Here is a 19,497-nt window from a genome sequence, read left to right on the forward strand (position 1 = left end):
ACCACTCTTATGTTATGCACTTATCTGAAAATGCCTCAAAATAATTCCCTCGGAAGACCTTGAGCTTCAGATTTCTCTATTTTGAGCACCTGGGACAGACTGGCGTGCATAGTGTCTCCACCCAGAAGGGTCCTATCTTGTTGGTCACCAGGACCCCAGGAGACACAACTGCTCCCTGGAAGGCAGTTCGAGGCTGACGGACTCTCAGGTCCCATAAGACTGTCCACTCCCGAGGAGCAAGGTGGCCCCACTGGCCAGATGATGGCTCTGCCAACCCCAAGATGTAACCTCTCTTGGCCTTGACCATCAAAGACAAGTGAGCCCCCGACAAGGCAGTGAGCTAGAGTCCTCCGTGTGGTCTACCTGGGACCTAGCAACTGGGAGAAGACCCTCAGCAAAGTGCCACAGAGCCACCCCAGCCCCTCCAAAGAGCTCCTCAGAGCCTGGGAAGAGGACAGAGCCCAGAAGGAACCAGGCTGAGGCAGTGCAGACGATGTGCATTTTATAAAACCAGCTCTGGGCTTTGGGGGCAGCACATCTCCCCTCATTCTCTTTCAAAGAGTTAATCGGGGTGTTCTTAAAATGCCAGCGTACCTTAGTTATGATACAGTAAAAATAAATAAATAGTAAGACAAACATTTTTATCTGTACTTGTTAATGAAGAGGTGAGGTCTGGACTCCCTGGGGCATGTGGGCCAGGAGAGGGAGCCACAATCAAGGGGCCAAACCCCAGAAGGAAGGTGAGCTCCAGGTCAGCAGTAAGCTTAGCTGGGTCTACCCAAAGGGCATCTCTCCATTCTGTAACAAAACCACTTTCTACATCCTGCCAGATCTGACCTCTAATAGTTCGTTCTGTTAAACAAATTTCTATCTATGTTCATACTTTTTTCTTCTATTATCTTTATCCAATTTTAGGACTAGCACAATGTTGAGTTCCTAAAATGAGGGGAGAAGTGTTCCTTCCTTTTTTTTCTGCTTTAAATGTTTGATATAATTTATCAGTTAAAATGTATATGAGCCTGCTGTTGTCATATAGGTAGGTTTTCAAGCTAGGAATATACTTTCTTCAATAGGTGCTATTCAAATTTTATATTTCCTCCAGAGTCAGTTTCATTAATTTGTCTTCCAAGGTACTTCTTAGAAGTTGTCAAATTTATTTCAAAACAGATTTTTGAAATATGCTTTCTATATCCTTTTAAATTCTGTAAAATCTGTGGTAATGTCTCCTAGATCTTGATATTGCAATTTTAAAAATGTATAATTGATATTGTGTAACAGGAAGAAAAGGTCTAAAGGTGCAGGGGAAGTGGGAAGGGTGGGGGAAGGGAAAGAAGGGAAAAGAAAAAATATGAGAAAAGGAAAAAATGGAAACAAAGTCTTTGCAAATAGGGAAGGGTGGAGGGGGTGAAGGGAGGGCAGGGGAAGGGGGGGAAATAAGAACCAAGAGACTCATGTAATGGTACAAGATCCCAATGATGAACGTAACTGTATTTTATACCTAAAATGTACCAATAAACTTAATGCGGGGGGGACCCCCTCATCCACCAGGGCTTCATGGATGGATTTCCTGGTGGCCTTACAGGTACCAGGCACTGTATTAGATGCAGAGGTGAAAAGAGAGCCTCACTCTGCCCTTTTTGGAAGACAGACACGAACATGGCAGGATGTTGTAAGGACCAGCATAAAGGTGTGAGCCAGGTGCAGTGGGAGAATGGAGAGGCCGGGAGAAGTGGTCAGGCATGAGTGATGCCTGAGCAGAACCAAAAAGGGTCTCTCTGGGCCAACAAGAGGGAGCTGGCATTGCAAGAAGGAGGAAGGACCAGGCAGATTCAAGGAGAATGAAACCACAGTGAACAGGACAGAAGCTCCTGGAGCAGAGTGGAGGATGCGTGGTAGAGGAGAGAGAAGGGTGGTATGTCTGAAAAGGAAGGAGAGAATCCTGAGCCAGGCTGCCACGAAGGCTTCTGTCCTTAAGGCAAGGAGACAGCCACCCATCGCTTCAAGAATGAACGTGCTCCAGTCCATCTGTTCCTGCAACATGGGCAGGACGGTGGCCAGGCTACAGCGGCTTCCCTGGAGGGTGTGGCCAGGCTAATGATGTGACATCTGTGTGGAGCTCAGCCCTGGCCATCACAAGCATCCAGCTGTGCCTTAAGATGCCCACCCAAGAGTTCCAGCCCCAGAGGGCACCAAGTAAGATCTGAACTTGTAACTCAGGGCAAGGACCACTTCTATGCACGGCCTTGAGCCAACAGCACAGGGAAAAGATGTGACCACATGTGAGTCCTTAGGCACCATCCCTGGGGTGCAACCCCATGTCTGCTTATCACAAAAGAGACTCAGAAGTGCAGAAAGCCTCTCAGGCTCTGGCTCCAGGCAGGTGGAATAGTCCTGCCACAGAGGCTGTGCTCAGAATGTCATTTGCATTATTTGTCAGTGAAAAGGGAGAGTGGCTGCTTCCTGGCTGTACAGCAGTGGGAGTCCAGGTAAGCCCAGGTGCTGGGCAAGCTTCTGCCCGGACAGCAGAAGTGGCTGCGTCACAGGGTGAGTCGCACCACTACGGCCTCACTGAGTACAGAGGTGGAGGTGGGGGAGGCAGCAGGCCCTGCTTCTTCGCTTCCAGCTCCCAATACTGGCTGTGAGACAGCTAGCTCTGGGCACCGCTCCAGGCTTCCTCCAGGAGTTGGCAGCCACGTGGATCCCTCTCCTTGCCTGCCACAGCCCCTTCTCGCTTCTGCCCCACTCTCTGGCTCTCTTGGTTTGGGAGAAGCCTCAGCTCTGGATGACAGTGCCCCCGCGGGCAGGCTCCCACCCTGCAGGAACAATAGGAAGTGCCACGGCTTGCCCACCACCTGCCATGTTCCTATGGCACCAGGAGCTGGGGTGAAAGGAAAAGGCCGGGGTGAGCAGCTCCGGCCCAGGTAACAGTAATCTGAGCACCTAGCAGAGCAGGCGCAGGAGCGGCAGGGGGAACACAGGAGTCAGACACACCTGCCACCTGCCAGTGTAGAGCAGCCACAGGCCAGTCACAGGCTATCCTGAGCCCGGCTTCCACATGGGCTCACGGTCCCCACTTCTGCAGCGGCAGGCATTAATGCTACAGAGCAGCTACAGTGTGGCAGCTGGCAACACCTGATAGATGGAGCCACTGTGACTGTCCCCTCCCCAGACTCCAACCTTGGGAGGCAGCTCTGGCAGGGCCCCTGTCCAGGCTGAACAACTGAGCCCTAGGCAGCTGTGTGCTTCAGTGGGGTACCGGTGTTCAGGCTTCCTGCAGCTGGCCCTGCCCCCATCCTAGGCACACACGCTCACACACATCCACACTCCATGTGCACCACAGTGCATACCAAGCCTCAGGGTGGGCCTGCCTGCAGCTACTTTGCTCTAGCGTGCCCCAAATAAATACTCAGGGTTACCCCAACACAAAGCCTCAGGGAGGGCAAATACCCAGGCCACCAACACCCACCCCCTCCTGGACCCTGAGGCGTGTGAAGGAAGCTGAGCTCCCAGGATGAGGACACAAGAGGGACAAGGGCAGACAGTAACAAAGGTGTGACAGTGCCAAGGCGTGGGGAACCCAGTGTGCTAAGGGCACTGAGCCTAGCGTGCACCTGCACTGGCCACCAGCAGCCCTGGGCCAAGATCAGACTGCTCACTGCGCAGTCCACAGCCCACCGACACAGACACCAGTGGTTGACTACCAGGGGTGGCCCCTCCCCCACTCACAGTCACACCACCCCCCGGGAGGCTTGGGTGAGCTGCCTGTGGGAAGTGGCTAGGATGACCAAGGTGGGGTCCCTCTGGAGCCAGGCACAGGTGAGCTCTGCACAGGGCTGGGGAAGCCAGTGTGTCCACAGTTGGGTTCACTGGAGGCCAAATTGTATAGGGTCAAGATAAAACCAGGCTGGGCTGGGGATTTAGTTCAGTGGTTCTGCCGCCTGCCTTGCAAGCGCAGGGACCTGAGTTCAAGCCCCAGTACCAAAAGAACAAAAAAAGGTAAGACCAGGCTAGGTACAAGGATGCACACCTGTAATCCTAGTATCTGGGAGGCTGAGGCGGGAAGATCACTGAGAGTTCAAAGCCAGCCTGGGATACAGAGTGAGTTCAAGGCCAATGTGGGCTACAGAGGAAGACACTGTCTCAAAATTGTTTAAAAAATGAAAGATAAGGTCACATGGAGGGTTGAGGTGGAGGCCACATTCAAGCCGAATAAAGTGCCAAGTTAGGGCCAGTGTGAGGCTGGTCTCATCAAGTATGTAAGGGGGACAAGAGCATGGCAGCCTCCGTAAGGGGAACAAGTGTATGGTGGCCTCAGTGTGGGGCAGCTTTGGGGGTCGGTGGGCCTCCCAACAAAGCTGCATGGCCAAGGGTCTGGGCCGGGTGGGAAGCAGACCACCAGGACATCTCTAAATCCAAAGAGGCCACCTGGTTCTTTGCTACCCTGAGTCCAGGGCCACACGGGCAGGCCTGAGGATGGGCTGTGTGCACCCCCAGGGAGGGCCTTCCGCTGCACACACCGCCCCAGATATGTGGGTGGCCCCACAGACCCCAGTCCCCAGGCAGACCTGGATCCCGGCCCCCAGAACTTGAACATGATTCAGAGCAGGTGCTGGCTGTACCCTCCCAGAACCACAGAGTTGCTTCAAGATAATTATTTATTATTCATAGTCATCAGCATCTTCATTAATTATTCATATGATCCTTAATTATTATCCTTAACAATAAGAGCAGTAAATAGCAGAAAAGTCCTTGAGGTGCCTAAGGCCCAGGGCCAGGTGCCTCCGGGCAGTTAGACCAGCTAATGCCCCCAGGGCAATGGGGGGACCACAGACCCCCTGTCCACTGCCGGTCCCTGCCCCTGCCCCTCCCAGTGGGGCCCAGGGGACTGCAGCAGAAGATGGTCCCAAGGGTGGGGGAGGAGCTGCTCCTTCACCAGTATCCCCTCCACGACCAGGGCCTCCTGGGCAGGGCCTCTGAGGGGAGCAGCCAGGCGGTGCGCAGAACCCTGGGTGAGCCATGTGTCCACACCAGGCAGCCTCACTAACTGCCTGGGTCTGAGCCATGTCTGTGCAGGGGCTGGGAGGTGAGGGCCCCCAGCTGGCCGGGCAGGGAAAGGCGTCGAGTGGGGCCATCTTGGGGGAGTTCTGGGGCTCCAGGGGGAAGCTCCTCGAACGCCACACACTGGGAAACCTGCAAAGAAAGAACAGAGTGTAGGGCTGGGATTTAGCTCAGTGGTTCCACCTGCCTTGCAAGCTTAAGGTCCCAAGTTTGATCCCCGGTACCAGAAGAAAAAAAACAGAAAAGAAAGAACAGAGCGTAAGCAGGCAGGGAGGCCAGGGAGAAGAAAGGGGGGCAAGGGGACAGGAGAACCCAGGCCACAGAGAAGAGGGTCAAGTGGCCACCAGAGGGCTCTGGAGGGTCAAGGAGAAAGGTCCTGGCAGACAGAAAAGGACAGGGACCACTAAGGAGAGGCAGGTGGCTGGAAGCAGGTATGCACTCTCAGGGCAAGAGCCAGGAGCAAGGAGCAGCTGAGGGGCCTCCACTTAACCCAGGAGCCTGGCCCCTGGTCAGGAAGACTCGAGGCCATAGCCTCTTTCATCTCAGGGAACATGGCAGCTGGATCCAAACCCAACCTGGAATAAGGAGGCTCTGAGTTGGGACAGAAGCAGGGACAGAGAGACGATGTTCCTTCCTTTGGTTCTAGAAAGAACTCCAGGACCTAGAGTTGGAGGCAGGCTGGCGGCCAGGCTTCTGAAGGCCAGGGAGAGCGCCAGGGCAGGCGGGAGGGGTTTGTGGGTGCTGACGCGTTGCTGGTGAGATCCCTGCGGGGGAGGCTGTGAAGGGAGACTGGCACATTTGCTGACGTGGGCCCTGGTGTCTGCAAACAGGAGCAGGCAGCATATGGGAGGGGGAGCCGTGCCAGAGGCAGGAGGTGGGGTGCAGATCCCAGGCCGCCTCTGGGACTTGGAGGAACCCCTTCTTCACCCTCAGGAACTGGTACAGTCAGGCCAGGAACACACCATGTCCTTTCAGGAGATGCCAAAGGGCACCTGAGACCCACCCCCAGCAGGACCAGGAGGTGTTGGCCCCCAGGCTTGGCCTCAATACAGTGCAATCACCAGCAGCCTTCAAGACAGCTCTGTGACACAGTCAGAGCGGGCAGGGGGGTGAGGGGGGCAGGACGGGCAGCGAGTAAGACCAGAGCAGGGGGCAGGGGCCACTCCACCCCAGCCCCAGGCTCAGGCCGCACTGTCAGGTCTGGACCTGCAGATAAAGCCAGGGGAGCCCAGGACACTCTGCTGCCAGTTTCCAGTCCCAGGGGCCCCCCTGGTCCCTTGCTCCTGGGTGACAGGAGGGCAGAAACAGGGTGATGGGAGGCTGGGGCAGACAGGGTGGCAGACGAGTTTGAAGACACAGCAAACAGACAAGGTAGGGCAGAAAAGGCAGGCTGGGGTGCCAGGGCCCTGGGGAGAAGGGCTCGGAACTCACCTGAGAAATCGAGTCCAGGGTGAGGGTGGGGGCGGGGCTGATGGGCAGCAAGGGAGAGGTGGCAGTGGGGCCGGGCCCCGGGGTGGTCACAGCACTGTAGGCCGGTGGGACCAGTGTCATTTGTCTCTGTAGCAGCTGCAGGACAGTGGCCATGTCTGCACTCAGCCGGGTCTCCAGCCTGGGCCAAGAAGGAGAGCAGGCAAACTTGTGTCCCAGAGCAGGAAGATAGGGCAGGGAAATGGAGATGCCAGGCACTAACTCTGGGACCTGCTGGGAGCAGGGCAGCTGGTCAACCCCAGGATCCCTCTGCCTCCTGGGTGTGGGTAGCCCTGGCTCAGCCTGGAGTGGAGAAGGGAGTCACAGACAGGCCAAGACTCAGCAAAACTCTCTCCCTTTGCCCCAGGACACCACCAGGAGACGGAAGAGCAGACTCCTATGCCCTCACTGCAGCCCAGGCCATGTTACCCACCTGGGTCACTCTCCCTATCCCTACCTGTTGAGCTGCCGCTGCAGGGCATCCAGCCTGCTCTCCACGTCACCCCGGGGCCGCCTGCCCGGGCTGGACAGAGGGATGTTGAGGAGGCTGGGGGTGGGGGCGGGGCATCGAGGCAGCTCCTGGTACTGGCGGCCCCGACTGTCCCCCCAGAAGCTGAAAATGTTGGAAACCCCGGAGAAGGCGCCTGCGGCAAGGGGAGCAGAGGTGAGGCTGGAGCGAAAGGCTACGCCCGCCACGCCCCCGCCGCCCGGCCCTGCAGCCCCGCCCCGCCCCTACCGGACAGGGGGTTGCACGCATCGCTGCTGCTCTTGTCTCCATCCTCGGTCAGCGGCTCCCCGCCCCGTGGCTCCCCAGGAGGCCTCGGGCTGGAGAAGGGCACCAGGCGCAGGGGGCTGGAGCTGAGGCCCGGGCCCTCATCCTCGCTGCTCTCCGGGCTGGAGGGGCCGCTGGACGGGCTGTCCCCCCACGTAGTCCCTGGCGGGCCCCAGCCGCTTGGCCCTCCACCTGCCCCTCCTGGCCCCAAGGCTGCCACCTCCCCAGGCTGCTCAGGGTCTGTGGGGTGGGGGGAAAGAAATCGGGCCTCAGGGGGAAGGGAGGGGAGAGGAGGAGGAGGAGGGGTGGGGGTCCAGGCCGGGGGTGCCCCAGGCAGCTCTCTCCACTCCTGAGCACACGGAGAACTCCAGGGACTCCTGGGCACCTGCGGTGTCACTGCTGGGTGGGGCTGCCTGAGACACCCTGAGGCTGGCCCCTTGCCCTCGTTTGTCCTGCATCTACCCGCTTCCTCAGCTCAAGGCAGTGCCCACCAAGAGCCCACCCCTGTGAGGACCAAACAGCCCTTCACCTGCCCTGGAGCTGAGGAGAGGGCTTCCTGCAGTAGCCATCAGCTCAAGGGGGCCAGAAAGGCTGGCTGTTCAGACTGCTGGAGTGAGGAGTGGGCACCGTGGAAGGGACAGGAAGGTCCAGGTTCCCCGGGCCCACTCTCCCCTCCCAGCCCGCCCCTTGCCCACCTCACCCTTGTCCGTGCGCCTTCGGAAGGACAGCTTGCGCTTTCGTTGCCTGTTGAAGCCGCCCTCTAACTCTGTGCTGCCAGGAGAACCCGGGATCATGTTGGTCTGGAACCAAGAGCAGCATCAGGGCCCATCACCACCCTCAGGCCTGACCCCTTGTTAACACAGAAGCAGTGGGCCTGAGCCTCCTGCTCTGGGGAATCCCACCCCACCCCCATGCCATCCCCCACCTCCTTGATCTCTGCCCCAGGGCCAGGCCTGATGTGGGACTTTCACAACCTGGTATGACTGTAGTATGACCTGACAGGCAGGGAAAACGAGGCAGAGAAACTGCACCTTCGAGCTCACTCAGTGAAGGGGCAGCCTCACAGCAGGAGGGGCAGGCAGCTCTCCTGGGGACAGAGGCCAGCTTCGGATGTCCCACTCACATCTCGAAGGTTGAAGGTGATCTCCAGGCTGGACCAGAAGTGGTCTGAGAACTCGGGGTACATGTCCAGCACCTCCAGCAGGTCGTCCCGATGGATCTTGTGCAGGTCGCAGTAGGTGAGGGCCCGTACGTCCCCGTTGGACTTGCCAGGCCGTGCGTATAGGTTCAGAGGCTCTCCAAAGATGTCATTCTTCCCTGGGGAACACAGAGAGGACAGAGACCTCAGCCCATGGGTCCAGCATCACAGGCCCCAGCAGGCAGCTGCCACTCTGCCTGCAGTGCCTGAGGAGAAGGGGCCAGGAACCTTGGGTCTCCCAGCAAGGAGGGCCCAGGCAGAAGGACCACCCCAGCTGCCTGTGGCCCTGAATTCCTTCGGTTGTAATCCTACTATTAACCCCTAGCCCCATGTCCCAGACACTCTCGTAGTCAACAGCTGCACCCAGAGGCATGCTCTTCAAACTGCAGATGAGAATGCAGCAGTGAAGCAGGACCAGCATTTGCGTAACTGAGAGAAAACAATATAGTGCAGCTTATTTCGGCTCAGGAGGGAAACGAACACAATGGACCACATGTTCTGCTGCGTAGTCAAACTTGAGTTAGCTCTTGCAGGGGGTGCTTGGAGAGTAGATGTATGTGTTTGTGCTGAACTGAGAAATAAAAATCTCTGAGAGGGAGAAGAAAGGAAGGAGATATACAAAGAATTAAGATGTGCTATGCACAGGTACCGACTTATGAGGAATACAACCATTATGGACTGCAAACATGGACTAAGAAAAAAAATACTTTTTAAAAACCTAGAATGTTCTACTGTGAGCCATGGTCAAAATCATTTGATGCCTCTGTCCCTAAGGCATGCAGGGAGAAATAAAAGACAGGCAAGGGCAAGAAATCCCCAGTGTGCAGACACACGTGCACGGGTGGGCCAGGGAAGGATGGAAGGGCCGTGTGAGGGGAAGTGGCAGGACTCCCTTCCTCTGGACATAGCAAAGGTCCTGGCATGGTTATATCACACGAGGCTGCAGGGAACCACCCGGCCCTAGCAAAATCTACGCACAGCCTCCAGGTTCACACTTGCCTCTCCGCTGCTCGCTTGGAGCATCTACATTTGGCCCTACTTTAAGGAAGTAAGAAGTGTCTGCCTGTGGGGAGATCACAAAGCTCCCTGAAATTCAGGGGAATCCGGGAGCCCCCAGAATTCTATACCCTATACCCTGGGGGGCTTCTCTCTGCTGCCCCCTCTGGAAGGCCTAAGCTTGGGTGAGTTAAAAGAACGCAAGACCTTGACAGCAGCCCCAGGTCCTCAATGACCAGGTATTCAGAGGTCTGAGGCCTCTCTGGGCTTTGGCGGTCATTTCCCGTTCTCTATCCACCAGCAAACCGTACCCAATATGGCCACTACGACATCGCCCCGCAGGATCTCAATGGAGCCACGGGAGATGAAGTAGAGAGCGGTGAGCAGGTCCCCGGCGTGCACCAGGGTGTCCCCTGGCGGTGCATGCGTGGTCTTGAACTTCATGGCCAGGGCTCGCAGGCAGCCCTTGGTGGCCCCTCGGAAAGGCTTGCAGTGCTGCAGCAGCGAGCGGTTCAGGTGCAGGCAGATGTCAGCCTGCAGGCACTCAGGGAAGCCCTTCAGCACCTGCAGGAGGGTGGGACGGCTCAGGACACCGTCACCTGAGATACTGCCCGCACCCCAGCACTGCCCACACCTCCATCTCCTCCTCTAGGCCCCAGATCCAGAGTGCCCCCAGAGTATCTTGGGCAGCACCTGGGTTCCCACTCCGGCTGCACCACCTCTGGCTGGGCACCCTTGGTCTCTAGACCTCCACACTCTCAGGGTAAGTGCAGGACGAATTCCTGCCTCCAGCTGTAAGTAAGATTTAACACCATTGCCTATGTGAAGGGCCCGGTACAGTGCCTGCTTCAAAGGGAGAGCTTTCCCAGGACAAGGCCCTGGGGCTTCAGTTTGCTGGTGGGCAGAAGGAAGCACCATGCTCCCCAGAGTCCTTCTTAGCACTAATCACAAGCATCTGACCCTCCCTACCAGTGCCTCACCGCATTCATGTCGATGCCATTGGTGTAGGACCAGGCGTGCTGGAAGTACTCCTCCAGGCGCTGGCGAAGTGGGTTGGGGATCTGGTGGAAGCGGATGAACTCCCGAACACGGAGCATCTGCGTGTGGTAGCGGGCTGTGCCCGAGTACAGCCGCTGGATGATGGCCGACACATTGCCGAAGATGCTGGCATACATGAGGGCTGGGGGGCGTGGGTGAGTGGGGTCGTCAGTATCCACAGGGGCCCCGCCCGCCCATGGGGACCTGCAGTCAGGTCACCTCTCAGTCTGAGAGTGGCTATACACATACACACACTCAAACACGCCAGGGTTCTCGTGCCCTGGTGTCCCAGACTCCAAATCGTGTCATGTTGGTGGGCCCTAGAGTCTCTACGTGGTGGGGGCCTCTAGCCTCAGCTCTCTGCTCCACCCAGGCTCTTCCCCGCCACCCCTGCCCATGCCCAGGGTGCACTCACAGCCAATGAGCATGACACAGATGGAGAAGATCTTCTCCGAATTGGTATTGGGCGAGACGTTGCCGAAGCCCACACTGGTCAGGCTGCTGAAGGTGAAGTAGAGCGCCGTGACGTACTTGTCCTTGATGGATGGCCCACCTAAGCCGCTGCTATTGTAGGGCTTGCCTATCTGGTCACCCAGGTTGTGCAGCCAGCCGATGCGCGCGTTCACGTCCGGCTGCTCCATATTGCCGATGGCATACCAGATGCAGGCCAGCCAGTGTGCGATGAGAGCAAAGGTGCACATGAGCAGGAACAGCACCGCTGCCCCGTACTCTGAGTAGCGGTCCAGCTTCCGTGCCACACGCACCAGCCGCAGCAGCCGTGCAGTTTTCAGCAGCCCAATGAGCTGAAGGCCAAGAGAGGGCACAGTCAGGGTGTAGGCAAATGAGGAGCAGGGGACAATGAAGCCTTGGAGAGAATGCTGGAGGAAAGCTTCCAAGGACTTGCTCCCGGAACATCTTCCTACTCATCGAAGCCACCTTGTATGAAGCACCTCCGTGACTGCCCCCAGCATAGATGTCACATTAATCTCTGTGCCAGCTTTAAGACAACAGGGTCACAGCCCCATAGTGAGAATGAGGAAAAGGGGACCCAGCTGGGCATGATGGCACCCGCCTGTCATCCCAGCACTCAGGCTGAGGTAGGAGGATTGCTTCGAGTTTGAGGCCAGTCTGGGCTATATAGTGAGTTCAAGGCCAGCCTGAACTATATAGTGAGACCCTATCTCAAAAACAAAAATGAGGGCCGGGGATTTAGCTCAGTGGTTCCGACACCTGCCTCGCAAGTGCAAGGTCCCGAGTTCGATCCCCGGTACCAAAAAAAAAAAAAAAAAAAAATGAGGGTCCCAAAAGGTGCAACAGTCACCCCAATGTGCCTCCCACTAGATTCTAGGGCACTCATGTGTAAATTAGAAAATAGTGATCCCTTTCAGTACACAAATCGGAAAAGGAGCCCCTGACTCCCTAAAACTCTGTGGGCAGCTCATACAGAGAGAAGGACTGAGCGCTCCATTACTGAGCTATCTGTGCAGCTCTCACTTTCTGTCGCCGCCTCCTTCACCCCACTACCTCCCACACCGTCCTGGCCTCTCTTCCCCTTCCTCCCTCTCTCTGCCTCCCCACCAATCCCACCTCCTCGGAGCCGGAGCCGAAGATGAGTAAGTCGAAGGGGATGGCAGCCACCATGTCAATGAGAAACCAGCCCTTGAAGTAGTGGACGGCAATGCGGCCAGGGTGGCTGACCACCTCCTCGTTGGCATTGACATAGGTGGTGCGGAAGTTGATTAAGATGTCCACGATGAACATGATGTCCACGATGAGGTCCACCACAGCCAGCGGCTGGCAGGCATAGCCACAGTCGGGGGCCTGGGGGCCCTCTTCGGTCTCCTTCAACAGGAAGGCAGCTGAGTAGGGCGTGAAGACAGCCGTGTAGATGACCAGCAGCAGGATGAGCCAGTCCCACACAGCCTTGAAGGGGCTATAGTGCAGGATGGTCCAGCGGTGGATGCGCGGCGCTTGCAGCTTGTACTCGGGGAGCACATCAGCACCCAGGGACAGGACCTGGGTGGGTGAGGAAGGTACAGGTGAAGCATGGGGACAGGTGTAGGACCTCAAGGCTAGGGCCAAGGAGCATAAGGGGAAGCCAAAATATTTCCATCAGAATGCTCACCCCTCAGCCAAGGAGCCAGAGCTACTAACCACCCCCAGAGCTGGGCACTAGAGTTCCCACACTAGAATGCCACACAGCATACGGCCCTCCCGGCTGTGGCTCCACGCAGTTCTAACAGCTCCCAGATACTCAAAATCAGTGCACCCCACAGTAAACTCTGGTATCACTACCCACTAGCAATGCAGACCAGACCCTTGGACTGTAACTGGCACCATGCAATCTTCCCCACATCCTCAAAACACACACACACACACACACCTAGTCTCAGTCCAGAAAAATGTCCAGGACCACAGCTCCCAGCCTGGGCAATGGCCAGAGTCCTAACACAAAATGGTCACTGAAGTTCCCTGCCAGGTCCTTCATGCCACCAGCCCAAGGACACCAGCAACCCAGTCTTGGGGCCCTCCTTTTGGGGAGATGGACCAAGACACTCCCGCCTGCTCTCCCAGCCCCTTCTCTCCCCAGGGCAGCCTCCCACACTTTTCCAGGGACACAGAGGACACAGCCCAGCACAGAGGAGTCCATAGCAGAACAGGCACAAGATTGCCTGGGGCAGTCCTGGGCACAGCTGCCCAGACCAGCGGGCAATACCATACTTCCTCCCAAGCCAAACTAGGAAGAACTAGGCCAGCTTTCCACACTGTCCCAGAAGCCTCTGTCTGTCCCTCTGTGTGTCCCTCTGTGTCTGACCCTGCCCTCAGAACCCTCTGTCAGAGACATCTGAAGCAACCCAACAGCCTCTTCCCAAATGCCCCCACCTCGGCTCTGTGCCCCTTGGGCAGCTGGACCGAAGGCCTTCTCTAGCCCCCAGAAGCACTGAGTCCCAGCAGTGGCTGGCTTTGGGCCTCTGAACCGGATGGAGTCCCAGTGACTCCATTCATACACAAGCAGCGTTCCCTGGCACCCTGCACAGGCGGGGCTGTTTGGAAAGCATCTCCTTAGGGGAAATAACTAGGGGCTAAGATGAGTCATAGGAGTCTGGCCACCATGGGATGACACAGCATCCCAGGAGAAGCGGGGAAAAGCGGCTTGGGTCTGGGGCAGGTAAGGAGCCTGTGGACAGCCAGCAGCCCAAGTGGCCTTTCCCTAAGTCAAACAGCAAATGTGCATGGTACGGTGGTCTTTCAGGGGTCAAGTGGGAATTGGAAAAGGAACTGGCCAGGACCCAGACAAGTGGCAGAAGATGGTAGCTGCCCTGGAATAGGACCCCTCCTCGTGCCTGTGGTATCAGGCCATAGGGACTTTGCTGGAGCACCCAGGACAGCAGCAATCCTGCCCCCAAATCTGGCCGCAGCCCCACTGCAAATAAGCACACACGTGTAGGGTATGAATGGGATGCAAAGTGTGGATCCACCAGCCTCATCTCCCCCAGCGCCAGCCTTGGGCCAGGTATGGAACCCCCTTGATGCATGGGCCCGTAGAACACTGATCCAACCTTGGGTCCTGTCCTGTGGGTGAGAAGAACCCTATGTGTACCTGTGCCCCGGCTGGAAGGAGCCTATGAGCCCAGGCAGAGGGGAGTCGAGCGTGGGGGAGGTGGGTAGCAGGGCCCCTTCTAGGCTCTGAGGAAGAAGAGGAGAGCCACTTGGGGTACAGAGGGTGGCTCTAGGGCTGAGGAGGGGAACTAATCACCAGCCTGGGGCCTGTGTACCCTCACCACTCATCCAGTGCTCTCTGCTCCCCGCTTCCTCAGACTCCCTGAATGCAGGCCAAGCCTCCTCTGCCCACAAGGGTCCACCCCCAGCACAAAGGGCGGGAGCCGAGCGCTTCCGCGCCAGGCCTGGCTGGCTGTTGCCCACCACCGTCTTGGTGGCCCTGCCCAGCGGCTCTTTGCCTCCCTCCATCGCTCCGCCACCCTCGCTGGGCACCCATCTGATCCCTGTTGTCCCTTTCCTCCCTTTGCATTTCAAGCCACAGGAGCGAGTGGGAGAGGCCGCCCAGGAAGGGAAACCCTAGGAACCCGAGTCCCCCAGGCTGCGAAGACAGCGAGTCTGGTGGCAGACCCCAGGGCTCCCCAAACACCCTTCTTATGGAAGCCCTCTCCCAGCCTGGGGCCAGCGCCCTCTGGGCCACATCCTCCGCCTCAGTGCCCCAGCCCCGGAAAGAAGGGGGAGGGGCTGAGTCACCTACCTCCTGGGCCACCAGGCTGGAGATGCGAACAGCCCGCCTCATGCGGCCCTTCTGGGTCCTGGGCCGCAGAGCCCCAGTCCCACTCGCCTTCCCTGCTGGGGCCGCCATGGAGGGCTTGGCTGCCCCCAGCTTGCCTGCCCTGAGGCCTGAGGGCCTGGCCAGCACCTCACTGGCACCCCAGCAGCACTCCCAGCCCAAGCTGCACCCCCAGAGCTGGCCGAATGGCAGCCGGGGCCACCTCTGGCATGAAGCCAGGATGCCAGGAGCTGGGCCCCGGGGCTGGGGTCACCTGGGCAGTGAGTGTGGGCTGTAGCCTGCCTGGCTGGCACTGCCCATGGCCCCCTGGTGTGGGCCCAGCCACCCGGGTACTGTGCTCTGCTCGCCTGCCGCCAGCCCAGCAGTTGCGGTGGGAACCGAGGTGGTTCCTCCGGCCAGCCCCTCCTCCTCCCAGGTCCCCACCCCACCACACTGGGCTCCCCCGCACCCCGCCCGTGCCCGCCCCTCCACCCCGTGCCCAGCCAGCGGCCCCCTCCCCCGAGGCCAGCTCTGGCTCCTGCTGCAGCCGCTCCTGCAGCCCTTGCCCCTCCCCCTCCACCCGGCAGCTTGGCCTGTCACCACAGATTAATGGTCTCCCCGACACCCCCGCCCTGCCAGGCCAGTGCCGAGCCAGCCAGAGTCAGACAGAGACACTCAGAAATGGAGAGACGCCCAGTGACGGGCAGGGCACCATACCCAGACACATACAGAGGCAAACGCACGACACACTGACATGCAGGCACATGCCACTGTCATGGGAGCAAGGCACATGCCAGGGGCCCAGGTAGGAACAGAGACCCAGGAACCAGTGGGGAGAGGGGGAGGCTTCCAGAAAAGGGCCTAGGGTGATGGGGGACATTCTGGAGTCAAGGCCAAGGGGATGGAGACCTGGCAAGGACTCAGAGTCAGAGGCAGCAGGAGCAGGGCTAGGACGCTGGCCAAGGAGGCCAGAGCGGGGCAGCTCCTCACATGGGCCACTCAGGCAGCCGCTGTGCCTGAGGCCAGAAGGGGAAGCTAGGGACAGGATCCTCTGCCAGCCTGAGCTCCTCCCTCACTCAATGCAGGACCCTACTCCTGGCCCTCTGGGGCTGGCCTGGGACCACCCTGCTGCCAGTAGATGGAGAACCAGGCTGGCCCTGCAATGGGTCACATTAGCCAATGCCCTGAGGCTGGTGGTTTTCTCTGGCGCAGGATTCGGGGACTTGATCCCTCTGAATCTTTGCGCCCACAGCCCCACCCCACTCCACGTGGGAAGGAAACTCCTCTCTTGTGCTGTGGGGACAAGACAGGCCCCTCCAGGCTACCCTCACATGGCCACCCACCGCCTGCCCTACCTCAGCCTAGCAGAATCGGGACCCTCCTGACCTTGACCTCTGTGGCCCCTTCCAGTTAGAAGCCTCCTCCTGCTGGATCCTCCCACCCACCTTGGCTCCCCCACGTCCCCAGCCTCAAACGTCCTGTCCTCGCCCTGTGTGCTCCAGTCACACGCCCATCAAGCCATCTGCGTCTGCCATCCCAAGGCTGCCTCCCCTCCAGTACCCCTCTCGCCAGGACCTCATCTCCTCACCGCCAGCAGGTCCTCACGAGTAGGCCCCCACCCCACCTCTGACCACAGCCGGCTCCCCTCCTTGCCCTGGAAGCTCCCCCAAAGTGAGGAGAAGCCAGGCAACTGGGCACCTACCTGGGTGACCTTCTCAGTGACATTGTGAGTCCGATCCTTTATCTTGGGTGCTATGATCTCCCGGTCACTGGTGGGTGAGGCCAAGAAGGGCTCACCCTTGAGGTCCACAAAGTTGAGAGTGATTTGGGGGATCTTGCTAATGGTGCGGTAGCGCACGAGGTCCGAGTCTGAGGTGGAGTTTAGCAGGCCGCTGCGCAGGGGATGCATGGCCCCTGGGGTGGAGAGGCAAAGCGGGGTCAGGAGGGCAGGCCAGGGGCAGAGGAGAGCAGACCCTCAATACAGAGGTTAGCCTGGAGGGCTGGGGATTTAGCTCAGTGGTTTCACTGCCTGCAGCGCAAGTGAAAGGACCCAAGTTCAATCCCTGGTACCAAAAAAAAAAAAAGATGCTATCCTGTCAGAGGTTAGGGTGGAGCCCAGGCCCTGCCTGGCCAACAAGGTCAGCTCAGGAGACCCGCAGTCATGGAAACCAACAAGGATCAGCCCCTCCTCATTTTACAGAAGCAGGGCATGATGCAACCATGAGATGTAGAAAGGGCCTGTTCAGTGAGTACTGCAAACACAGGCCAGGTAGTGTCAGGAGCCCCCTGGGCCTCTCCTGTCCTTCCCAGTCCCCATGGTCATCCCTGCTACAGGACGTCCTGGCACAGCTGGCTCCATGCGCCAACAAGGTCTCTGTGAGTGGAAGAATGTAATGGGATGAATGGACGTTTAATAGAGTAAAAGGCCACTTAATGAGATTAAATAAGTGCTTAATAGGATTTCCATCTCCCAGGCTCCCAGGCCCCCAGGACATAGGGGAGAGGGAGGAGGGAGAGCCTGGCACCAGGCAGGCCTGGTGGGGCCAGGGCAAGGCAGTTGGCTGGGCATATGCCCTCACCAGTGCTGGCATGGCGCGGTGGCGGGGACAGCGCCCCAGCACGCATGGCCTCAATGTCGTCAGCCGAGGAGGCCCGTCGCACGCTGGCACAGCTCTCCCGGGATCGTGTCCTGGCCAAGCTGCAACTGGAGCCCGAGGCATCAGGGTTGAGGCTGTGCGCCCTGGGCGAGGTGTGTGCAGGGCCTGGCACACCGGTGGGCAGCGAGCCCGGGGCCACCAGCGCACGCCGCTCCTCCGCCAGCCCCACCACGTGGTTGTCCAAGGCCGACACCTCGTCCAGGGCCAGTGACTCGCTGCTGGGCACCGCAGGCGTCAGGTCCACGTCTACCACCACAGCCCCTGGGGCGCCACCTGTGCCCCCCGGCCGCACAGATGACGACTCCCTGGCAGTCAAGGCCAGCAGCGCAGGCAGCTTCAGCCGGAAGGTCTTGGCGCGGCCTGTGGGAGGAGGGAGCCCAGTGATGTGAGGACCGCAGCTGCTCCAGAGGGCACAAGAGCTGGAGTCCTGGCCAAGGGGAGCCAGGGACCATGACAGAGGCAGCCCCAATCCCATGCACAGAACTCAGTTCCCAAAGACCAGGCAATCTTATTGAAGCCTAATCCTAATCAACTCCCAATTCCAGCCAAGCTTCAGGCTGGAAGTCTGAAGTCAAGCCCTCCCTGATTCCCACAACTGCACTGCTGGGTGCCACTGTCTCCACTTTTATTTTTAAATTTGTTCTTGTTTTTTTGAGACAAGGCCTCACTATGTAGTTCAGGCTCACCTTGAACTCACTATGGAACCCAGGCTGGCCTCAAACTCACAGTGATCTTCCTGCCTCAGCCTCCTGAGTGCTGAGATTACAGGCCTGTGCCACCACACCGGACCTATCACCTCCATTTTAGACAGGAGGGAGCCCAGATGCCTTGGTGACCTGCTGGGGTCACATAACAGTGCTGGGCCTGTGCCTGAGGGGGAATGATACCCCTGGCTTACTCCCATTCCCTGTCATCTGGCAGCCCGCACCCAGAAGCCAGTGTCATTAACGCCGTGTCAGAGCTTGAGATACCAAGGGGTGAACCCTTTTGTCCTGGAAAAATTAAACCAAAGAAGCCATCCTGGGGGAGGCAGGGTTTCTGAGCCTTTGGGTCAGGAAGAGGTGAGGCCAAGTGAGCCTCCTACACATCTTCTTCTCCACTAGCCAAGGCCACTCCGGGGACTTGGCCAGGCAAGGATCCGGGACCAGAGGGTGAGAACTCCACAGAAAGAGAGAGAAGGGGATCTGAGACCATGAGACAAGCAGAGAAAGCCTCTCTCCAGGACCCAGGGCCATCAGGCTGCTCAAAAGTGTCCGGAGGACCACTCCTCAGGAGGACTGGGCAGACTCCCTGCCCTGAGGATTCGTGATTTCGGGCCCTGTCCCTCCACCTGACTGTCCAGACTTAGCTGCTGCACTTACCAGGTGCCAGCCAGCTGGGGGGGGGGGCCCGGTGATTGGTGTCTCTTGCTGGGGACCCCGCCATGTCCTTCTCCATCACCACTTCGAAGTTGAGGATGAACATGATGACAGCTCCATCCTCGTTCTTCACAGGCACCACATCCACCAGACACAGGAAGCAGCTCCCTGCAGAGAACAGAGGACACAGCCATGGTGGCATCAGTGCCCCCAGGGTGCAGGCTACAAAACTGGCCTGGACGGAGCCCCAAGACCAAAAGGACCTAGTCACTTCCACCTCCCCCCAGAACCCCCAGCATGATTCCCCACCTGACCCGCCCCCGGCCGCGTGCTTGCCAGTCTGCGTGCTGTCCCTCACTCTGCTCCGGACTGTCACTTGCCTTCCTCTCTGCTGACCCATTTCTCTAGCCCTCTTTCCCTATGTGCTTTATTCTCACTGGCTTATGATCCTTCTTTCTCTGTGTTCTCATCTGTTTCCCAACCCTTTGTTTTTCCCTCATTCAAAGCAGTACAGCCCCATGTTCAAGCCCATGGCTGTAATCCCAGGACACAGGAGGCTGAGGCAGGAGAACTGCCATGAGTTCGAGGCCAGCCTGGGCTCCACAGTGAGTTCAAGACCAGCCTGAACTACATATTGTCTCAAAAAAAAAAAAAAAAAAAAAAAAAAAAACAAGAAAAACCCA

The 19,497-nt window shown here is 58.3% G+C and overlaps 1 protein-coding gene across 7 annotated transcripts in view; it reads right to left on the minus strand.

Annotated features, from left to right (window-relative positions):
* Positions 1–4,641: 4,641 nt before the first annotated feature.
* The window catches only part of Kcnh2 (potassium voltage-gated channel subfamily H member 2), a 30,872-nt gene continuing 16,016 nt past the window's right edge, over positions 4,642–19,497 (minus strand). For 6 of the 7 annotated variants that reach the window (XM_087207806.1, XM_004860398.3, XM_087207805.1 and 3 more), the window contains 13 exons: positions 18,818–18,982; positions 17,379–17,816; positions 16,502–16,713; positions 12,117–12,545; positions 10,945–11,332; positions 10,472–10,671; positions 9,803–10,055; positions 8,421–8,614; positions 7,998–8,097; positions 7,262–7,537; positions 6,983–7,169; positions 6,490–6,667; positions 4,642–5,190 (listed from right to left, as the gene is read on the minus strand). In XM_087207806.1, coding sequence (XP_087063932.1) covers positions 5,041–5,190; positions 6,490–6,667; positions 6,983–7,169; positions 7,262–7,537; positions 7,998–8,097; positions 8,421–8,614; positions 9,803–10,055; positions 10,472–10,671; positions 10,945–11,332; positions 12,117–12,545; positions 16,502–16,713; positions 17,379–17,816; positions 18,818–18,982 — 3,170 coding nt within the window. In that variant the 3' untranslated portion in view covers positions 4,642–5,040. Of the gene's footprint in view, positions 5,191–6,489; positions 6,668–6,982; positions 7,170–7,261; positions 7,538–7,997; positions 8,098–8,420; positions 8,615–9,802; positions 10,056–10,471; positions 10,672–10,944; positions 11,333–12,116; positions 12,546–14,784; positions 15,375–16,501; positions 16,714–17,378; positions 17,817–18,817; positions 18,983–19,497 lie in introns of those variants that run through there. The other variant, XM_004860399.3, reaches the window with a different exon arrangement.

The sequence above is a fragment of the Heterocephalus glaber genome, unplaced genomic scaffold (assembly GCF_053883595.1).
Source record: "Heterocephalus glaber isolate CG9 unplaced genomic scaffold, H.glaber_assembly_v1.0 deba00000818, whole genome shotgun sequence".
NCBI classification, from domain to species: Eukaryota; Metazoa; Chordata; class Mammalia; order Rodentia; family Bathyergidae; genus Heterocephalus; species Heterocephalus glaber.